Source organism: Grammomys surdaster, unplaced genomic scaffold, assembly GCF_004785775.1.
Source record: "Grammomys surdaster isolate TR1022 unplaced genomic scaffold, NIH_TR_1.0 336, whole genome shotgun sequence".
Taxonomy (NCBI): domain Eukaryota; kingdom Metazoa; phylum Chordata; class Mammalia; order Rodentia; family Muridae; genus Grammomys; species Grammomys surdaster.
The window spans coordinates 209,539-225,658 of record NW_021604755.1 but is presented as its reverse complement, the minus strand read 5'-3'; the positions used below and the strand labels follow the sequence as shown (position 1 = coordinate 225,658).

At 44.7% G+C, this 16,120-nt stretch overlaps 1 protein-coding gene across 1 annotated transcript in view; it reads left to right on the top strand.

Annotated features, from left to right (window-relative positions):
• Positions 1 to 16,120, top strand: part of Antxr1 (ANTXR cell adhesion molecule 1) — a 197,714-nt gene that overhangs the window by 76,716 nt on the left and 104,878 nt on the right. Inside the window, exon 10 of the mRNA XM_028778462.1 lies at positions 4,215 to 4,313. Coding sequence (XP_028634295.1) covers positions 4,215 to 4,313 — 99 coding nt within the window. The remainder of the gene's footprint in view (positions 1 to 4,214; positions 4,314 to 16,120) is intronic.

Below are 16,120 nucleotides of genomic sequence, written 5' to 3'. Positions count from 1 at the left end.
AGCAGACCAGTGGTTTCTGGAAGAGAAGGAAGAACAGAATACAGGTGTTAAAGGCAACAGAGGGAAACATTGATGGTTAGAAAGAGGTCACCATCCTGTCTACTGTCAAGTGTGTCTCACGTCAAATCCTACCTTTCCCATGGGTACTAGCATATGCCAGTTATGTCTCACAGAAGTTGTTATAAAATCGAAGCATTCTAATATATGTTACAAGGTGCGATAAGCATTTATTAGGAGAGAAAACTGGAAATGACCTACAGAATGATATAGCCCTGACCGTAGTCAGACACAGCAGTATTGAGTGAGCAGAGCAAGAAGAAAATATGCAAATGTCCAGAGAATGAGAGGAAGTCATTCCAAAACTATACATTGTAATTTTTTTTTTTTTTTTAGTTTTTCGAGACAGGGTTTCTCTGTTAGTCCTGGCTGTCCTGGAACTCACTCTGTAGACCAGGCTGGCCTCGAACTCAGAAATCCACCTGCCTCTGTCTCCCAAGTGCTGGGATTAAAGGCTTGCGCCACCACTGCCTGGCTGTAATTTTTTTTAAAAAGGAAAAAAAATAAAGAAGAAAAGGAAAGCGTATAGAGTAAGTTTGCTGGTCTCCTTGGTTTTTGCTCTGTTTAATTCACAAACTATGAAATTTTCCCTTGATCTTTTTAACCTATCAGTCTTGTTGGCCACAGCAGCTACCTAATTCCATAATGCTTTCCTCATCCAGAGAGAAACTATGTACCTAGTCAGTAGTCACTTCCCACCCCACCCACCCAGGAAGCCACTAAGGCTTCCTGTCTCTGACTTGGCTAAGTTGGGTGTTTTACATGAATGATATCCTGCCATGCACGGCCTTTTGCATCTGATTTCTCTTTAGCATAGCGTTCCTAAGGCTTCCGTGTCACAGTGTGCATTAGAACCTGGTCTCTTTTGGTGGTTAGGTAATATTCTATTAGGTAGAGAAGCTTATTCATCAGTTAATGGACATCCATTGTTGTAGGCTCCTATGAAGATGCCATTGTGAGTTCTTGTACATGTTTTTATTTGTGTTCTGAAATGATTAATAATGGTGAACATATTTTCATTTGTTAACCTCAGAAAATACAGAAATTAAACCAGTCTGGGACCTGAAAACACGAGCACCTGGCTTTTTCCCCTCTTGGTCTTTCTTTCATCCAATGAGCTTACATGGAGACAAACCACCCCAGGTCAGACACAAACAAGCATCCAGAAGAAACAGAAACGCTAGCTTCTGCTATTAAGAACCTTATATTACCATTAGGGATAAAAATTACAAAAGGATCCTTATGAACTTATATGTCTTGAGGATACATTCCTTAAAGGATAAATGTCACCAAAGATCAAATTAAAGATCACTACACATAGACAATTCTACCCTGAAAGCCCACAATCCACCCTGACACTTCCTGAAGGAGTTGGGCTCTTACAGAAGGCCCTGTGTGCACGTTTCCTGTAAGCACTGAACTGTGAAGGGCAGAGGTAGGGTTCTGAGGACCAGGAGCATTAGAGTGGGATGTCCTGGGTGAAGGGTATCCTGGTTCCTCCTTGCTACAGATTCATCACACAGAGTTGGATTATATAACTTCTTTGTACAAGGATCTGACATCCCAGTAGGGCTGCTGGGTCAGATGTTTGAGCTGTTCTGGAAGCCAAATGTGTGCACTGACATGGAAATCGTGCCAGGCAGGGTAAGAGCCCGCCTCTCGCTCTAACTCTTCTCCCCAGGCCTAAGTGGTTGCATGGTTTGGTTCCCATCATAGGTCCCTGCTGTCTTCCTTCCTCAACTCCCTGAAGCTGGGCCAACCAGACATGTGGGGACCTTCTTTTATAGAGGCCTCAACAGCTGAACCAGCAGTGCTGAACATGGTGTTAGAGAAGAGAGCTTGGCACTCAGCCTGTTTCCAGCATCTCCTCTCCCTTTGCTGATCTGTGAGGAAACAAGAGGGAGGCCAAAGGCAAAGCAGAAAACATGCAGAATCAGCAGAAGCGTCAACCAGATGTCTATATGTCTGCCACTCAAACCAGAAACACAAGATAGCTTTCTCCTAGCTGCCTTGAGGAAATAAGATGCAGAAAGAGTCTACCGCCCACTGAACCAGATGTTCACCAATGCACCAGGGTGGGGAGCAGCTAAAGTTTTAAACCCACTTTTCTAAACTTAGTAATTGCATGACCCAGCAATCAACATGCATGTATAAATCCTTACTGCTTCTGACTGCAGTCCTGAAAAACTGTATCAGTTAATAAAGTTCCGAACCAAGGCTCTGACCCTGAGGATGAGTCCAGCTTTACTAGTTCTGGGCAAATCATCGAAGGACAAAACTTTAATCCCCTTGCCCTCTGGTCTCCATTCCTCTGATTCCTCCTTTCTCCTCTTATTTGCAATGTCAACCATCCATGCCTCTGGCCTCCTCACACCTAGTCCCTGGCTCATGTATAGATCATGACAAATGAGCCCACCTGTCCAAAATTAGGATTACCAGATGGTCTTAGGATGGTGGATGAAGGCTAAGTGAGAGGCTTGGCTGCCCTGGATTCCAAATCAGGTCTGGGGTCTTTTTAATCTGTGTGCTCTTGGGTGATTACATAGTATCTATGAGATCACTTTCTCAGCTGCACCCCCTGGCCTGTGGGGACATGGTAACGACATCAGATCCACACAATGCTCATCATTGGGCTGGCACAGTGAGGGGCCATTAGCTATCAGTTATTGCCTTGGCAAACAAGATCTCTGAGTTTTCTTGGAATGAATGTGACATAAGCTCATGACATTTAACTTTGAAAGAGTCACCTATGCCAGCTCCTTAACACATTCTCCCTCCGAAAGTCTCTCTCCTTGGGTAGCAGCTTACTTCAGAAACACTTTCAAAATTGCCGCAGTTTTCTTCTGACTCTGCGCTGTCTCTGTATATTGCTAAAGCATTATTCCAAACCCCAATTTTCATTTATACACAGGCCATCAAGACAAAGGCGAGTGAGATCTGGGCAGATGGCTTGATTGATAAAGTGCTTAGCACCTGGATCTGAGTTCAATCCCCAGAACACGGGTTCGAGAAAAGACAACTCTTAAAGCCATCCTGGTGGTACACGTGTGTAACTTTAGCATTAGGAAGACACAGGCAGCTGGGGTTCACTGACCCTCCAGCCCAGCTTGCTTGGCAATCAGAAAGTCAGGGAGAGACCCTGCTTCAAAAGGCAAGGAGGACTGCTCCTGAGGAACAGTGGCTAAGGTTGTCCTCTGGCTTCTAGATGCAGGTGCACAGACACACAGAAATAAGTAAATAAATAAACAGAATCAATTGCTTGATATCTAGTATAAACAGGTATTCTTAAGCATGTCACTAACTGGCTGCTTTCCTTGATAGGACAATATTATAAAGAGATTTTTAACCTGTAACAATCAATGTCAGTCATACATGTTACTAACTGGATACACACTCTACCAGTGTGAAATTGATATGCGAGCCCATGAGGTTTCTTCTAGTCATAGAGAAATGGTCCTGCACTGAAGGCCCAATGCCCCTTCAAGCAGGTAGTGCTTGACACCTGACCTCCACAGAGTTCAGTAGCTTCATACAGTGACTCCTACACAAGACAGCTGTGTCCCCAGGAGAGAGGAGAGGTGCAGAAGCATCATACAACTGCTGACCTCAAGGAATACTTTTCTGGTTGGGGGAGAGAGACAAAAGAATATGACCAGACACTACATAACTGTGTGCCCAACAAAGGTTTAAGTGCAGGTTCTGATGTGCCAGGGACTGTAGTTTCTAAAGCTGATGAGACATCTGGGGTCTAAGTAAAGTCTCTCAAGAGATTCCAAAATGTAAATTGGATTGAAGGAGGGATGTTGGAGAGGAAGTAAAGGACCCTTCCCTCGTTCCCCTCTGGTTGTTTTAGAATTGTCTAGACTTGAAAAGTGGGTAAGATTTGAATAGAGAAGAGGTGAGAGGAGGGGGCATTGGAGGCAGGAGCTAAAGTAGGGATGGCGCTTCTGAGCAGGAAGCTCTATGCCTTCCTTGAGAACATCGGGGAGGAGGGGTCAGTGGGTGGAGCAAAGCCTTCCTGTTGCTTTTGTTCTCCTATCTGATCTGATGTCTGGATTGTGAAGCTTCTTGAAGTCACAGCCAGGGGCTCTGTGGTGGACAGAAAGCGAGTTTACAGGTGATGGTCATGTAATGTGTGCTGCTGTTCCTCATTTCAGAGTCCTTTCAAGTGGTTGTAAGAGGAAATGGCTTCCGACATGCCCGCAATGTGGACAGGGTCCTCTGCAGCTTCAAAATCAATGATTCAGTCACACTCAGTAAGTACTGGTGTCACACTGGTGTGGGGGTGGAGGGACTTGCCAGCAAAGCCGTTATATGACACTGTGGTGGATGGGATGGGAAGTTTGCCAGTACAGCCTCTTACAGGGGCCTTCAGAGAACTGTTCAGTGCTAATGAGGCCTCCAGGGGGAAGTAGCTGGTCCTATTGATGTTCTTGGTTCTGACCTGAGTCTGGACCCCCTCCTGGGTTGGTACAATCCAAGGATGCCCAAGTAGGGGATCAGGATGAGGCTTGGCATGAGTTTTCAGTGTTCATTGCATACCCCCCAGCACTGAACCAGCCCTAAGGAGGCAGTGAGTGCCTGCTTCCTTCCTATGGTCTTAGGTCCTTCACTACCTGTTCATGCCCTGCTTATTTCGGGCCTGTGAAGCTCAAGGCTTCTCAACAAAGCACTGGAGACTCTAGAATGGAAACAAGATGGTCTAAACAGATTAATCCCGAATAAAGCAAAAAGCAGAATACTAGACTCGCATGTGTGGACTCTGGGACTTTTTCAATCTGGAAGATTCTTGCTGGGAGTAGCCAAGAAACTCTCACTGTGGTGAATTCCTCACATAAAATCAGGAATATGGAAGTAAAACTAAGCGCATCTCACGAGGGAAAACAGACTGTCATAACAATGGAACCTTTGCAGCAGGCAAGATCTGAGTTTAAAGACGTGACTCAGTGGCTGTCCAGGAGAGATGGGAGGTCTGGCTCGAGAAGGGCAGATGCCGGGAGCCTGGTTATTATTTGCACCTGGTGTCCATCACAGGGACAATTCCTGGCTCCCGTTTCCAGTGATAAACAACAGCCACACTGGGCTGTATTTTCCATCACACTGGGCGCTCCTGTGCTTCATCCTTTCTGCTTGACAGCCCAGAGGTGTAGGAGGGAAGGAAGGCAGACCCCACCCACAGGCAGCTCGCCACCCACTTTGGCTCTTCTCCATGTAACCCCAGAAGACAGGGGGTCTTAAGCTGTTTTTAAGTTAGGAAAATCGAAGGACACACCTTTTTTTCTCTCCTTGACACCTTGAAACTCTCTTGATTGTTTAAACACAAGCAGCGGCTTCCTCATAGACATCTGGAATTTCTAGCTTGGGCTAATATCAAACATTGAAAGCATTCAGTTAGTTTTATTAAAAACTGGGACTGCTCTTGTGTGTCCAAAATACGTGTGCTGTTTAAAACCATTTTTCATTGTCCACAATGTAGAAGCTGCTACCAAAGTCACTATAAATCCCCTTCCCTCTGAGCCCAATCCCAAGAAAAGGCAGAAACTCGGAAGATTTGATTTTCATCCCAGAACAGTGAGCTTTTGAACTGGTCTTCTGTGAGGGCAAACCATAGGGGGTAGGAGGTCATGTTAGGAGGGGACAGGACAGGACAGACCAACACTTGCCAGTTGATCTATGAACTCTGATTTCCTATTTCTTCCTTTCCTGGTATGCACTCGGGCGCCACCTGTGGCCAGCCCTCCACTTATTCACTCAGAGAAATACAGGCCACTGGAGTGGGGAAGCACCTTGAACAGCAAACTCAACCCACTTCCAGCACAGCCTGGAGGGCTGCAGAAGACAGAGAGAGGGACTCGATCTCACAGGGAATTTGCTTGTCACACAGCAAAACCGTGATGCCAGAGGTGAAAAGCAAAAGCATGTCACCTTAACATAGTGACACACATCTCCAAATACAAATTTAAACTCAGTGTCATTCTAAATACTAAATCACGATGAAAGGCATTCACTTTAAAGTTAGAAAGGAAATATCGAGGCATTCCATCTTACTCCTCTGTAATGGCAACCTGATGGTTCTAGCATGGCCATCTTGCAAATGGTAGAAATGTTCTAGAAAGCCAGCCAGTGTGGTCCCCACATGTGGCAGGTGGCTGTTGGTACTTGAAACCTGGCTGTGTGATTAAGAAACTCAAGATTAATTTCACTTGGTTTTATTTAAGTGTTCATAGCTGCACATGGCCATCTCTGCAACATTAGACAGTGCCATAACATCACTAAAGATACAAGAGAACTGAAGACAGCATCAGCACCTTCAAATACTTTGGAATGATCTTTCCTTCCTAGGAACTAGAGTCACTAGTTTCTGCTAGACAATGTTGCTAGACTACAAGAGGGCTGTTACACGATGTTTCACAATTAGTCCCTCCCTTATTTTTTTCTAATTCTCAGGAACTTTTTTTTTAGCTAACATACAATTAATGTGTTTTATTGTGACATTTTATTTATCATTGTTCTCTTCTGTGTTCACCCCTACCACTACCCCCAGCTATAAAACCTCAACTTTTACCCAGAATACCTTTGCCCAAAATTCAACGGCAACCATTAGAAAATAGTCCAGGGAGTGGGAGGGATGGCTCAGAAGTTAAGAGCACCATCTGCAATTCCAGAGGACCTGAGTTCAGTTCCCAGCACCCACATCAGGCAGCTCACAACTGTCAAATCCACACAGACACAGACACACACACAGACACAAACACACAGACACACACACATAAAATAAATAAAATCTTTTAAAAAATATTCTGGGAAAAATGTAATGACAAACAAAATCTATTGAGAACAACTTATAAAGTCATATTAGAGTCATAAGAAAAACCCTTATGGGGATATAAAGAAAGTGAGAATCGATACATGGTCTAGACCCCAGGCATAATGCCCTGTCTGGAGAAGGTTACCTGCCCTCCAGCTGTTACTGTAACATGTTATGCAACATTCTGTGCTTTGGTTTTAATCTGTGAAGAGCTTGTGACAGTAGCGACTATGTCATATAGGTCGTTGAGAGGCTTAGTGTGGTGGGTGGGACTCACACATGGCCACAAACAGCTGCTCACTCCTGGCTACAGGTGGTACTTCAGTAGTACCCATGGCTATGTCACTGTCACTAAACAGAGAAGTAACAGAGCATTGTAAAGATGTTACTTGCTTTAAATTTAATATTTATTTTTAGTACAACCCCAGTGGTAATTCCCATGGAAACTTTTAAGTTAGCACAATAATTTTAAACTTTATATGGAAGAATAAACTGTAAGACTGGCCAAGTTGAAATGCAGAGACCTGACTAGGCTGACTTTAGAATGGACCAAAAAAAAAATCATTCAAATAGTGTGTGACTGGTATAATGGGCAAACAGCAATAACACTGAGTTCCAAACAGAGCCAAACTTCACTATGAACTTAGTGTTAAATTAAGTGATGATTTAGATCAGCAGTGCTGCCACAGCTGGCTAACTGCTTAGAGAAATGATTATAGTTGATTTTTATCTTGCACTTTACAGTTAAACAAATTCCAGATGTTTAATGTGAACATGAAAATATAAAATTTCTAGAAAAGTAAATGTTTGCATAATTATCCAGTAGATAAAAACATTGAACTAAAAAAGGACTAAGCTCTAAGGAGAAAAAGTTGATGGTGTAAGCACATGTTTTTAAATTCTCTTCTTACCAGCCTGAACAAAAATAAAAAGGAAAAAAAATAAGGAAAAATATTTATAATATATATAATACAGGGCCAAAAGGTTGACAACCAGAGTTTAAGAGAGGAGAGATCCCACAGAGGAGAGAGAGAACTGAGTCCTCAGTGCCTGTCTCATGTCCACACATGTGCACACAAATAATAAAACTGTTTCCAGAAGTAAAAAGAACAGATGAAAAGGGAACTTACAAGAAAACCAATGCTCACTAATCCCAGAGAGAGTACCCAGTGTGGCCACGGACATGCAAGAGGAGACAATCAGCTCTCTTTCATTTTCCTTTGGTTTTGTTCTTGACACAAGTTCCCATGTAGCTCAAGCTGACCTCCAACATGCCATATAGCTGAGGACTTCCTTGAATTCCTATTCCTTCAGCCTCTCCAGTACTGTGATTGCAGGCCTACACCACCACATCCAGCTCCAATTGCTGACTTTGCTATAGCAAACCTGGGAAAAAGGAACAAAACCTCAGTGCTCAGGATTGGCAAAGATGTAGATGAACAACGTTTTCATGTATGATCAGTAAGACACCATTAGACGTCTTAGAAGGCAGTACTGAAAATGACCCTACTGTTTTAACACATTTATGAAGTAGAGCTGGGTTTAATAAGAATATCTTCAGATAGACGAAAGCAGGAGAGTCGAGAGAAAGAGAAAGTGAGACGTACGGAAGCATGGGTGTGGGCTTCTCTGAGAAAAGTCTCAGAGAGTGAGATTAAGATGGGAGAAAACGTTACCATTCATAGCAGTAGCAAAGTCACAGTTACAAAGTAGCAACGAAAATAATTTTATGGTTGGGGGTCACCACCACATGAAGAACTGTATTAAGGGAATGCAGTACTAGGAAGGTTGAGAGACCCTGGTCAACAGAGACATGGTAACATGGTGCTTATTGTGCTGCTTCTCATGACAGTAAAGGAAGAAAAGAAGAGAGCCAGGGAACATTTAAAGAACAGCATAAATGTTTCTTGGTGGATGAGCCACATTCAAAACACAAGTCACCCTTCATAATTCCTAATATTGTAGGAGACTGTTGTGGGAATGTTACATCCTATGTTAAAACAAAGTTACAAGCAGTACATAAAAGCCATGTTTGCACAGGTTTTCTTCACACACAGTCATGAGCAAACTTGAAACACACACCTTGAAATGTTGGCAGCAGCCACCCCCTGCATAAGACTACAGTAAATTTATATTTTCTTCTTCCTGTCTTTTTTTTCTAAGATTTCTATAAATACACTTGTCCTATTAGAAAAGAACTCACTGAAGTTATTAAGCTTAATTTAAATTTTTTATAATTATTTATGCCTAGCATACATATTAAACTTGGTTGACTTTCTAATCACCAGGCTGAAGTCCCTTCTGGCCAAGAACATACCTTGCAAGTACTGCAAATGTTATCGGTTTATCCTGGCACATTCTTTGACTTCAGTATTTAGTGTTCTGTGCCAAAGGAAGGGCTGCTTCCAATTGGAAACCCACTTGCTTAGAGATTCGTATGCTGAAATGAGGACACTGGGGTGTGAGCTGAGAAATGACCCATTTTATGCACAGTAAATAAAAAAACAGACAGTTTACTATGTGATAATAAGACACGTGCCAGACTGCTCTTGGGCCGTGTAACCAGGACTAGAAACAAAGACACTGGCTTTTTATACTCGCTATCGACTTCCACAGCCACGCTTCACTTTTTATATGAATGTTACTTCCCAGCTTGATTTCCTATTTAACAGGCCTGGCGGTGGCTTACTTTTGTACACTCCTGAAGGTTGGGACCTTTGAAGATACTTTCTCAAACAGGCAATTTTTAAAGGTCCCCCAAAGAGGCTCAGCTTTCCAAAAGGGAAAAGAAAAAAAATCCTTCATTTGACTGTGAATGGCCCAGGGTGTTTGTTTGTCTAGACTTGGTCTTATTATCCAGAAACTATACACTTCATCTAAAGAAACATCTGGGAGCCAGGGCTGCTGCAGGTACCCAGAGGTGATTATCAATGCATCAGTGACAGCAGATAGAGGGGACTGGAAAAGGAAGAAGAAACCTGAGACTTCCCAACAAAAGCCTTTGGTGTGAGTTAGAGCATCAGGTGTGATGGTCAAAGGCACTGCATGCAGTTTGCTTGAGTTTCTGGGGTGCTGATCTGCTATGAGAATGTCACTGTGCACACCGGAATGCAGAGACATGAGGAGCCTGTAGGGTCTTTATTCTTGCCCAGGAAGCTTCATCTAAGAGGAAGCAGCTTCCGATTGCTGAGCGCCTAGCTTGTCCCTGTGCTGCCCACGTCCCCTTCTGTGACATCTCTCCCCCAGGTCAGCACCACAGCCACACTGGAAGAGAAGAGTTATCTGTGTCAGAGGCCACTAGATGGCCTGGTAACAACTTAGGCTTGGGCAATCTTACCCCAAGACTTTGGACCACCTTTCTACTTTGCCATGAAATGTAAATTCCCTCAGGATCCCAAAGTCCCAGCTTCCAGCGCTCAGGTGACTGGTGTGCACTTGCCTCAGAGGGATTTGATTGCTTGTCTGATATTGCACTGCAGAGAGGGGAGGCTTGAACCCCAGTCCAGGGAAGGCCGATCCCGGGGTTTAGAGCATCATTTTCAGTAGCTAGCAGTGTGGTCACATGACAACACCTCTCCTTCCTGCTTTCCTGAGTGGTTCCTTTCACTTGAGCCCCATGGCCTCTCCTTTAGTCTGTGCGTATCTCCAGTGCCCCAGCTTTCAGATGGAGCACAAGGCACAGGTTTTGTCCTAGTTTTAAAGTGGCTTCTGGAAGGAGTAGGCCACTGAGTGCTCATGTCATCCAAATTCCAATAATCATCAGGCAAGTTGAAATTCACCATGGGAGTGTGGATTTGGGGGTTTGCTGCCAGAGACTTTTACAGAGGCAGCTTGACAGAGGTATCTGCAAGTGTCCACGTGCAGTCAGACTAGATGTTGGGGGCTATCGATTGTTCAATGGCCTCAAGAGAAAACGGTAAGCCCTGTACAGATTCAGGCACAAAACGGTCTTCTTCATAGACAGTGGTGAGGTAAACTTGCTTGAGTTCCCCCCTGAAGCCTGCCTCTACCCTTACCCTTCTGTTCTGTGTGGGAAGTTAGCATCTCCCTCCACCTCTGCACTAGGCGGCAGGATCTGCATGAACAGTGCCTGTATACATATAGTGATGGAGTGGGGCTTGGTACAACCCTGCTTCTCTGTGGTTTCTGTAGGGTGATCCTAGAGAAGGTACTGAGCACAGCTAGACCCTGGGGGCCCCGGGCAGGCCCCCGTGCTGTTTAACTCCTTACTCGGCATTCACTGGGAAAGGCTCTGTTGGGTCTGCTGAGGAGAAGCAGTAAAGAATGCCTGCGACTAACACCCTGAGCATTTCAGTTTGGGCCTCAGCTTGTATACCATGGCAGTACATGTCATGCAGTGTGGCTCAGGGGGTGAGGATAGGGACCTCCTCCCTCCTCTGGGTTTCTGTGAAGATTTCATCCTTCTAGAGCTTGCTGTCCTGACTTTGGGCTTTTGGGGTAGGTTTGCCTCTTAATCGCAACTCCAAAAGTAAACATCTTCCAAATCTAATTGTGCACAGCCAGAAGACTTGTGTGTCACAAGGCACATGCCTTGTGCATGAATCCTGAATTGTTGCTGGTGGAGGAAAAACAAAGTTTTTAAGAGCATATTTATTCTTAGCAAATTACAGCTGTTTAGAGTGCAGCAGTGATTTGGACCTTAGGATTACAACACTTTAAAAGGCTGAAGCTTTGCTGAGAGAATAATTTGTATGTTTTACAAATGTCAACAGTCAAGACATTTTTGGTGTGGATTTATAGAGAGGAGGAAATGATTTGTAAGAACACTGGGCCCTGTTACCTTCATTTGGTCTTCTTGCAGTACCCAAAGCTTCTGTAAGAACTTCAGAGAGAGGTGGATGCCAAATCCCACAAAGTTTTGTGCAGTGTGATCCGAATTCTATAAAAATAATACACAGAGAATGAAATATTATACCCGAAGGCCTCTGTGATGTTTATCAGCTGGGCGTGCTGGTGCACACCCTTAATAACCCTAGCACTCAGGAGGCCAATATGGAAAGCACAGCCTGAGCTACACCGTGAGTTTAAGGCTAGACTGGGGTGTATGGGAAAAGCTTGTCTCATGTACACACACAGAGAGAGAGAGAGAGAGAGAGAGAGAGAGAGAGAGAGAGAGAGAGAGAGAGAGAGAATTTATCACTGGGGGTTATGATTATCAAATACTTTGAGTTTCATCAACTCAGAAATTTTATACTGTACATGTTACTTTTGTAATAGATAAAAATAAAATTTCATCCTGAGAATTCAGAAGAGCTGTTCTGACAAGCAGGTTTAAACACTGATGTGAGCACTGTGGAGATAAAAATTTGTGCGTAAGGTCAGTGGAGACTATCAGAGACCTGCAGAGCATCTGACCCTTGTCTGGATACATACACGGCTTATTCTCTTGCCTCCTTCTCTTCTGTGGGAGGGGTATGATCTTAATACACATCCCTCCCTGCAAATGCAGTGACCCAGGACAAGCCTCTTCATTTCCTGCTGTAACTGCACCCAACCCCAGACCTGTGCAGATGTTTGTGTATCCGGTGCCTGGGCTCTACAGTTCCCCTACCCCATCAGGTCATGACCCTGAAAGCAGTACAGTACCCGTAAGAGCCACATGTATATGATGAAGCTTCACCAAAGATAGCACAGATGCTATCCCATCGGCCAATAGGAAGGCCTGGGCCTCACCTAGCCTACATGAGAGCCTGAAACACCATCCTTCTGTTCAGACATGTTCCCTCTCTCTCCTCTTCTCGGTATCTTTAACAATTCTGAAGTTTCTGGACATTGCACTAACAACCCAAGGGGCTCTGAGCTCTAAAAGGATGACTGGAGCCTTGCTGCTGTGGACTGAAGACAGATCTTGAGCCACATCAGACATCACACCAGACATCTCCCTCAACCGTGCTGATGTTTGGGGCTGATAATTCTTGTGGAGATGCCCATGTCATTCCTCATCTTGTCTCAGATGCTCCCATCTGTTCCCTTATGGGGCACATGCCCCCACTTGAGAACCACCACACCATATATACATGTATATGCATGTTCCAAAACCCTATTTGGATAAGTGGATCTCATATATGTAGACAGAGAGAAGGGGGGGGGAGAGAGAGAGACAGAGAGACAGAGAGAGACAGAGAGACAGAGAGATAGACACAGAGACAGACAGACAGACAGACACAGAGAGACAGAGAGAGAGACAGACAGACAGACAGACAGACTGTGATCCTGATGAAACGTGGTAGACACGTGACAAGAGCACCTCAATTTAGAATATTTTCACCTTGTGTTCCACAGTGAATCTGGCAGCTCTCCACCTTACTACTGCAGTTAACATGTTGAGTGTTTACCAAATGCTAAGCTTTTCATAATAATTTCCATTCAGATATATAATACAAAATCTGAGTATGGTTGCCATCTTCTAGAAAAGAACTCCTAAGAGGTGATCAGGGCAAAAAGCTTTGCCTGGGGCTGTATCCCTGTGAGTGGCAGAGCCATGATGGACTTCTGCATCTCAGCTCTTCATGACATGAGCAGTGTCATGTCAAGCCCTGAGGATGCTCCCTAGACCCAAGGGGCTCTAAGAACAACAGCAGGGCAGCCCAGCAGAACTCTTCAGTTCTTGGAACTCATGCAAATTGCACAGCAGGGATGTAAGCTCTCAGGGCTTACATCAGTTCTTAGGCTTAGATAAGGAGGAGGAGCTATTTTTCTGTTTTGGTTTTCTTGCCAGAAATACATATTTATACCAAGGAAAGGTTGCCAAGACTTGAAAAGTATTTGAATTATTTAATCAGTCTTAAAAAGAACACACTGATTGGTGCTTGGATTGGCTAATGAATTTTAATCTTGGTTTTATTCCAAATCCGTAGTCCCCAAACTATAAGGAAGAATTCTGGGAACTTCTTCCCCAACATGAAGAATGTTATGTTCTTAGGGTTAGAAACCTGGGACTGGGACTCATTTCAGTGTGGTTGCAGATTCTTAGTACATGGCCCTTAAAGCAGGGTCTCCAGGGGGATTCTCCAGGCCTGTCATGGCGCTGGGACTTCTGATTGTCTGCCCTTGAGGTATGCTCACTGCTGGGGTCCAGCTTTCCTAGTCAAGGTCTTGATCATTTCAACAAAACATGGATTTGAATTCCAGCTCTGGCCCTTCTTATGCTGTGGCACTAACTCAAGGAACTAGCATTTGGGAGAATGAGCATTTGTGAGCATTTGTGAGTTCTCTCCCTTCCTAATGGACATCTTGTAAGACTATGGCTGTACAGTATTGAGCAAAGGCAGCATAAATGTGTTTATCTGTATACAGAGGATGAATGGACCTCATGCATAGTTATCCACACACATGGGCGCACACACGAAACTTCTCCAAAACTCCTGGTGTCTAAATGATGTCAGTATGGCTGATCAATATAAATAAGCACTCAGGCATCTTGAAAATTGCGGTCTTCACATTTGCAGTAGACTGTAAAGGCTTGGGTGCCGTAGTAATAAAGTGAAGGGATGCTTCTTGAGTCCTTATTAAGTCTCAAGTGCCATACTTTGTGCTTTAATTCATTTCTATTTACTTACACATGACAGTTCAGTGATGTCATAGCCACCGTTCATAGAAGAACCTGGCCCCAGTTACACACTAGTCAGAGCAAAACCTGGGATTTGAACCTGGATCTGTCAGGGCAGGGTCTCCTCCATCCTCTTCACACCTGTAGCCAGCTTCCAGGATGCTGTGTCCCAGATTGTGTTCAATCTGTAATGACACTGTAATAACACTCATTGGTTCTCAAATCCTGATTTAAGTCAAACTTCTGTCTGATTATCAGACTCCTATAGACAAAGGATTTAGATTAATATGTCATAGGTCTACTTAGAATTCTGAAATACATGCATTTCACATTCATTAAAAAAGAAAATCCGATCTCATTCAACTCCCACCCCTCTCTAATTTTCTCCCTGGTTGTGAACAAGACAGAGCAGGCTGCTGCTCCAGGCTCCTGGCCTTCGTTACCCCTTTCTATTCTGTGCTGTGCCAGGAAGCAGTGAAGTAAAATGGCCACCCAGTGAGCAGAGAAGCAGGGCCCCATTGTTCTTGGAGTGGATGGTTATGGCCCCATAAACAGCACAACACACTGGCATTGGCAGAGGCTGCAATGGGGGGCTGGCACGGCCCCCAAACCAGACACGGGGCCCCTCTGTGGAGAAGGAGGAAGTCTCTGTGCCCTGCTTCCCAAGTGGCCATTCCAGGAAGGACTCAGATGATCTGAGTTATGGAAACCAAATGGCCCGCCTTTGTTTAAAGAGAGAGGGAGAAAAAGCCACTCATTTTTGTGGTAAAGTGAAAACAGGCTCCAAACCAAACAGTCCCTCTCAGAGACAAAAATGCTAGCTCTTTAAGTGAGCCCACAGCCTCCCAGCCTGGGTTCAATCTGGGGGACATCAGAGCTGTACCCCAAGCAGCCACAGTCCTCCATCCTCCCGTCTGCTTTGCCCCAGAAATATTTGGTCTCCCGAACAGGAAAGGAAGACAAAAAGAGGAGTATTAGAAACGACCAGCAGCCAAGGCCTCAGCCTGCCTCCCACTCCTTGTTAGCTAGGACAGAGAGATGAGACAGGAGCTCACGGGGCCAGTGCATGCAACCACCTCAGGAGCCCTCCTGATCTAACCACAGCATGAGCCTGGAGTCACAAGGCCTTCTGGGGCCACCCTGTGGCTGCCTGGGGCTCTGTGGGTGGGGCTGCACCACAGGTACTGTATGGAAGAGCTGTGGATAGACCACAGCCACAGAAATAAATATAAGATCTAGTCAGGCATGCTGGGCAGAGTTTGGTTTATTCCTGGAGCAGGAAGTCTCTCCATGATGGCAGGGTGCTGCAGAGTCTGGGTCTGAGACCTGCTTTGTTTCTGTCACTATGAGCTAAGGTGGCACTTGTCTTTCTAACCTCCATTTTGCACCTGAAAAAATGATCCTAAGATGGGAAGATGGATTAGTTGGTAAAGTGGTTCACAGAAGGATGAGGACCTGAGTTTGATAACCCCAGCATCCACATACAGTAAACAAACAAACAATAGCCGGGTACAGCAACAGGTGCCTGTAATCAATCCCTGCACTGAGGAGGTAGAGCCAGGAGGGTAACTATGGCTTGTTGTCCAGACAGCCTAGCTAAATCAGGAAAACCCAGGTTCAGTGAGAAAACCCATCTCAAAAAACTAAGATGGAGAAACATAGGAAAAGGTACCTGATGTCTCTCT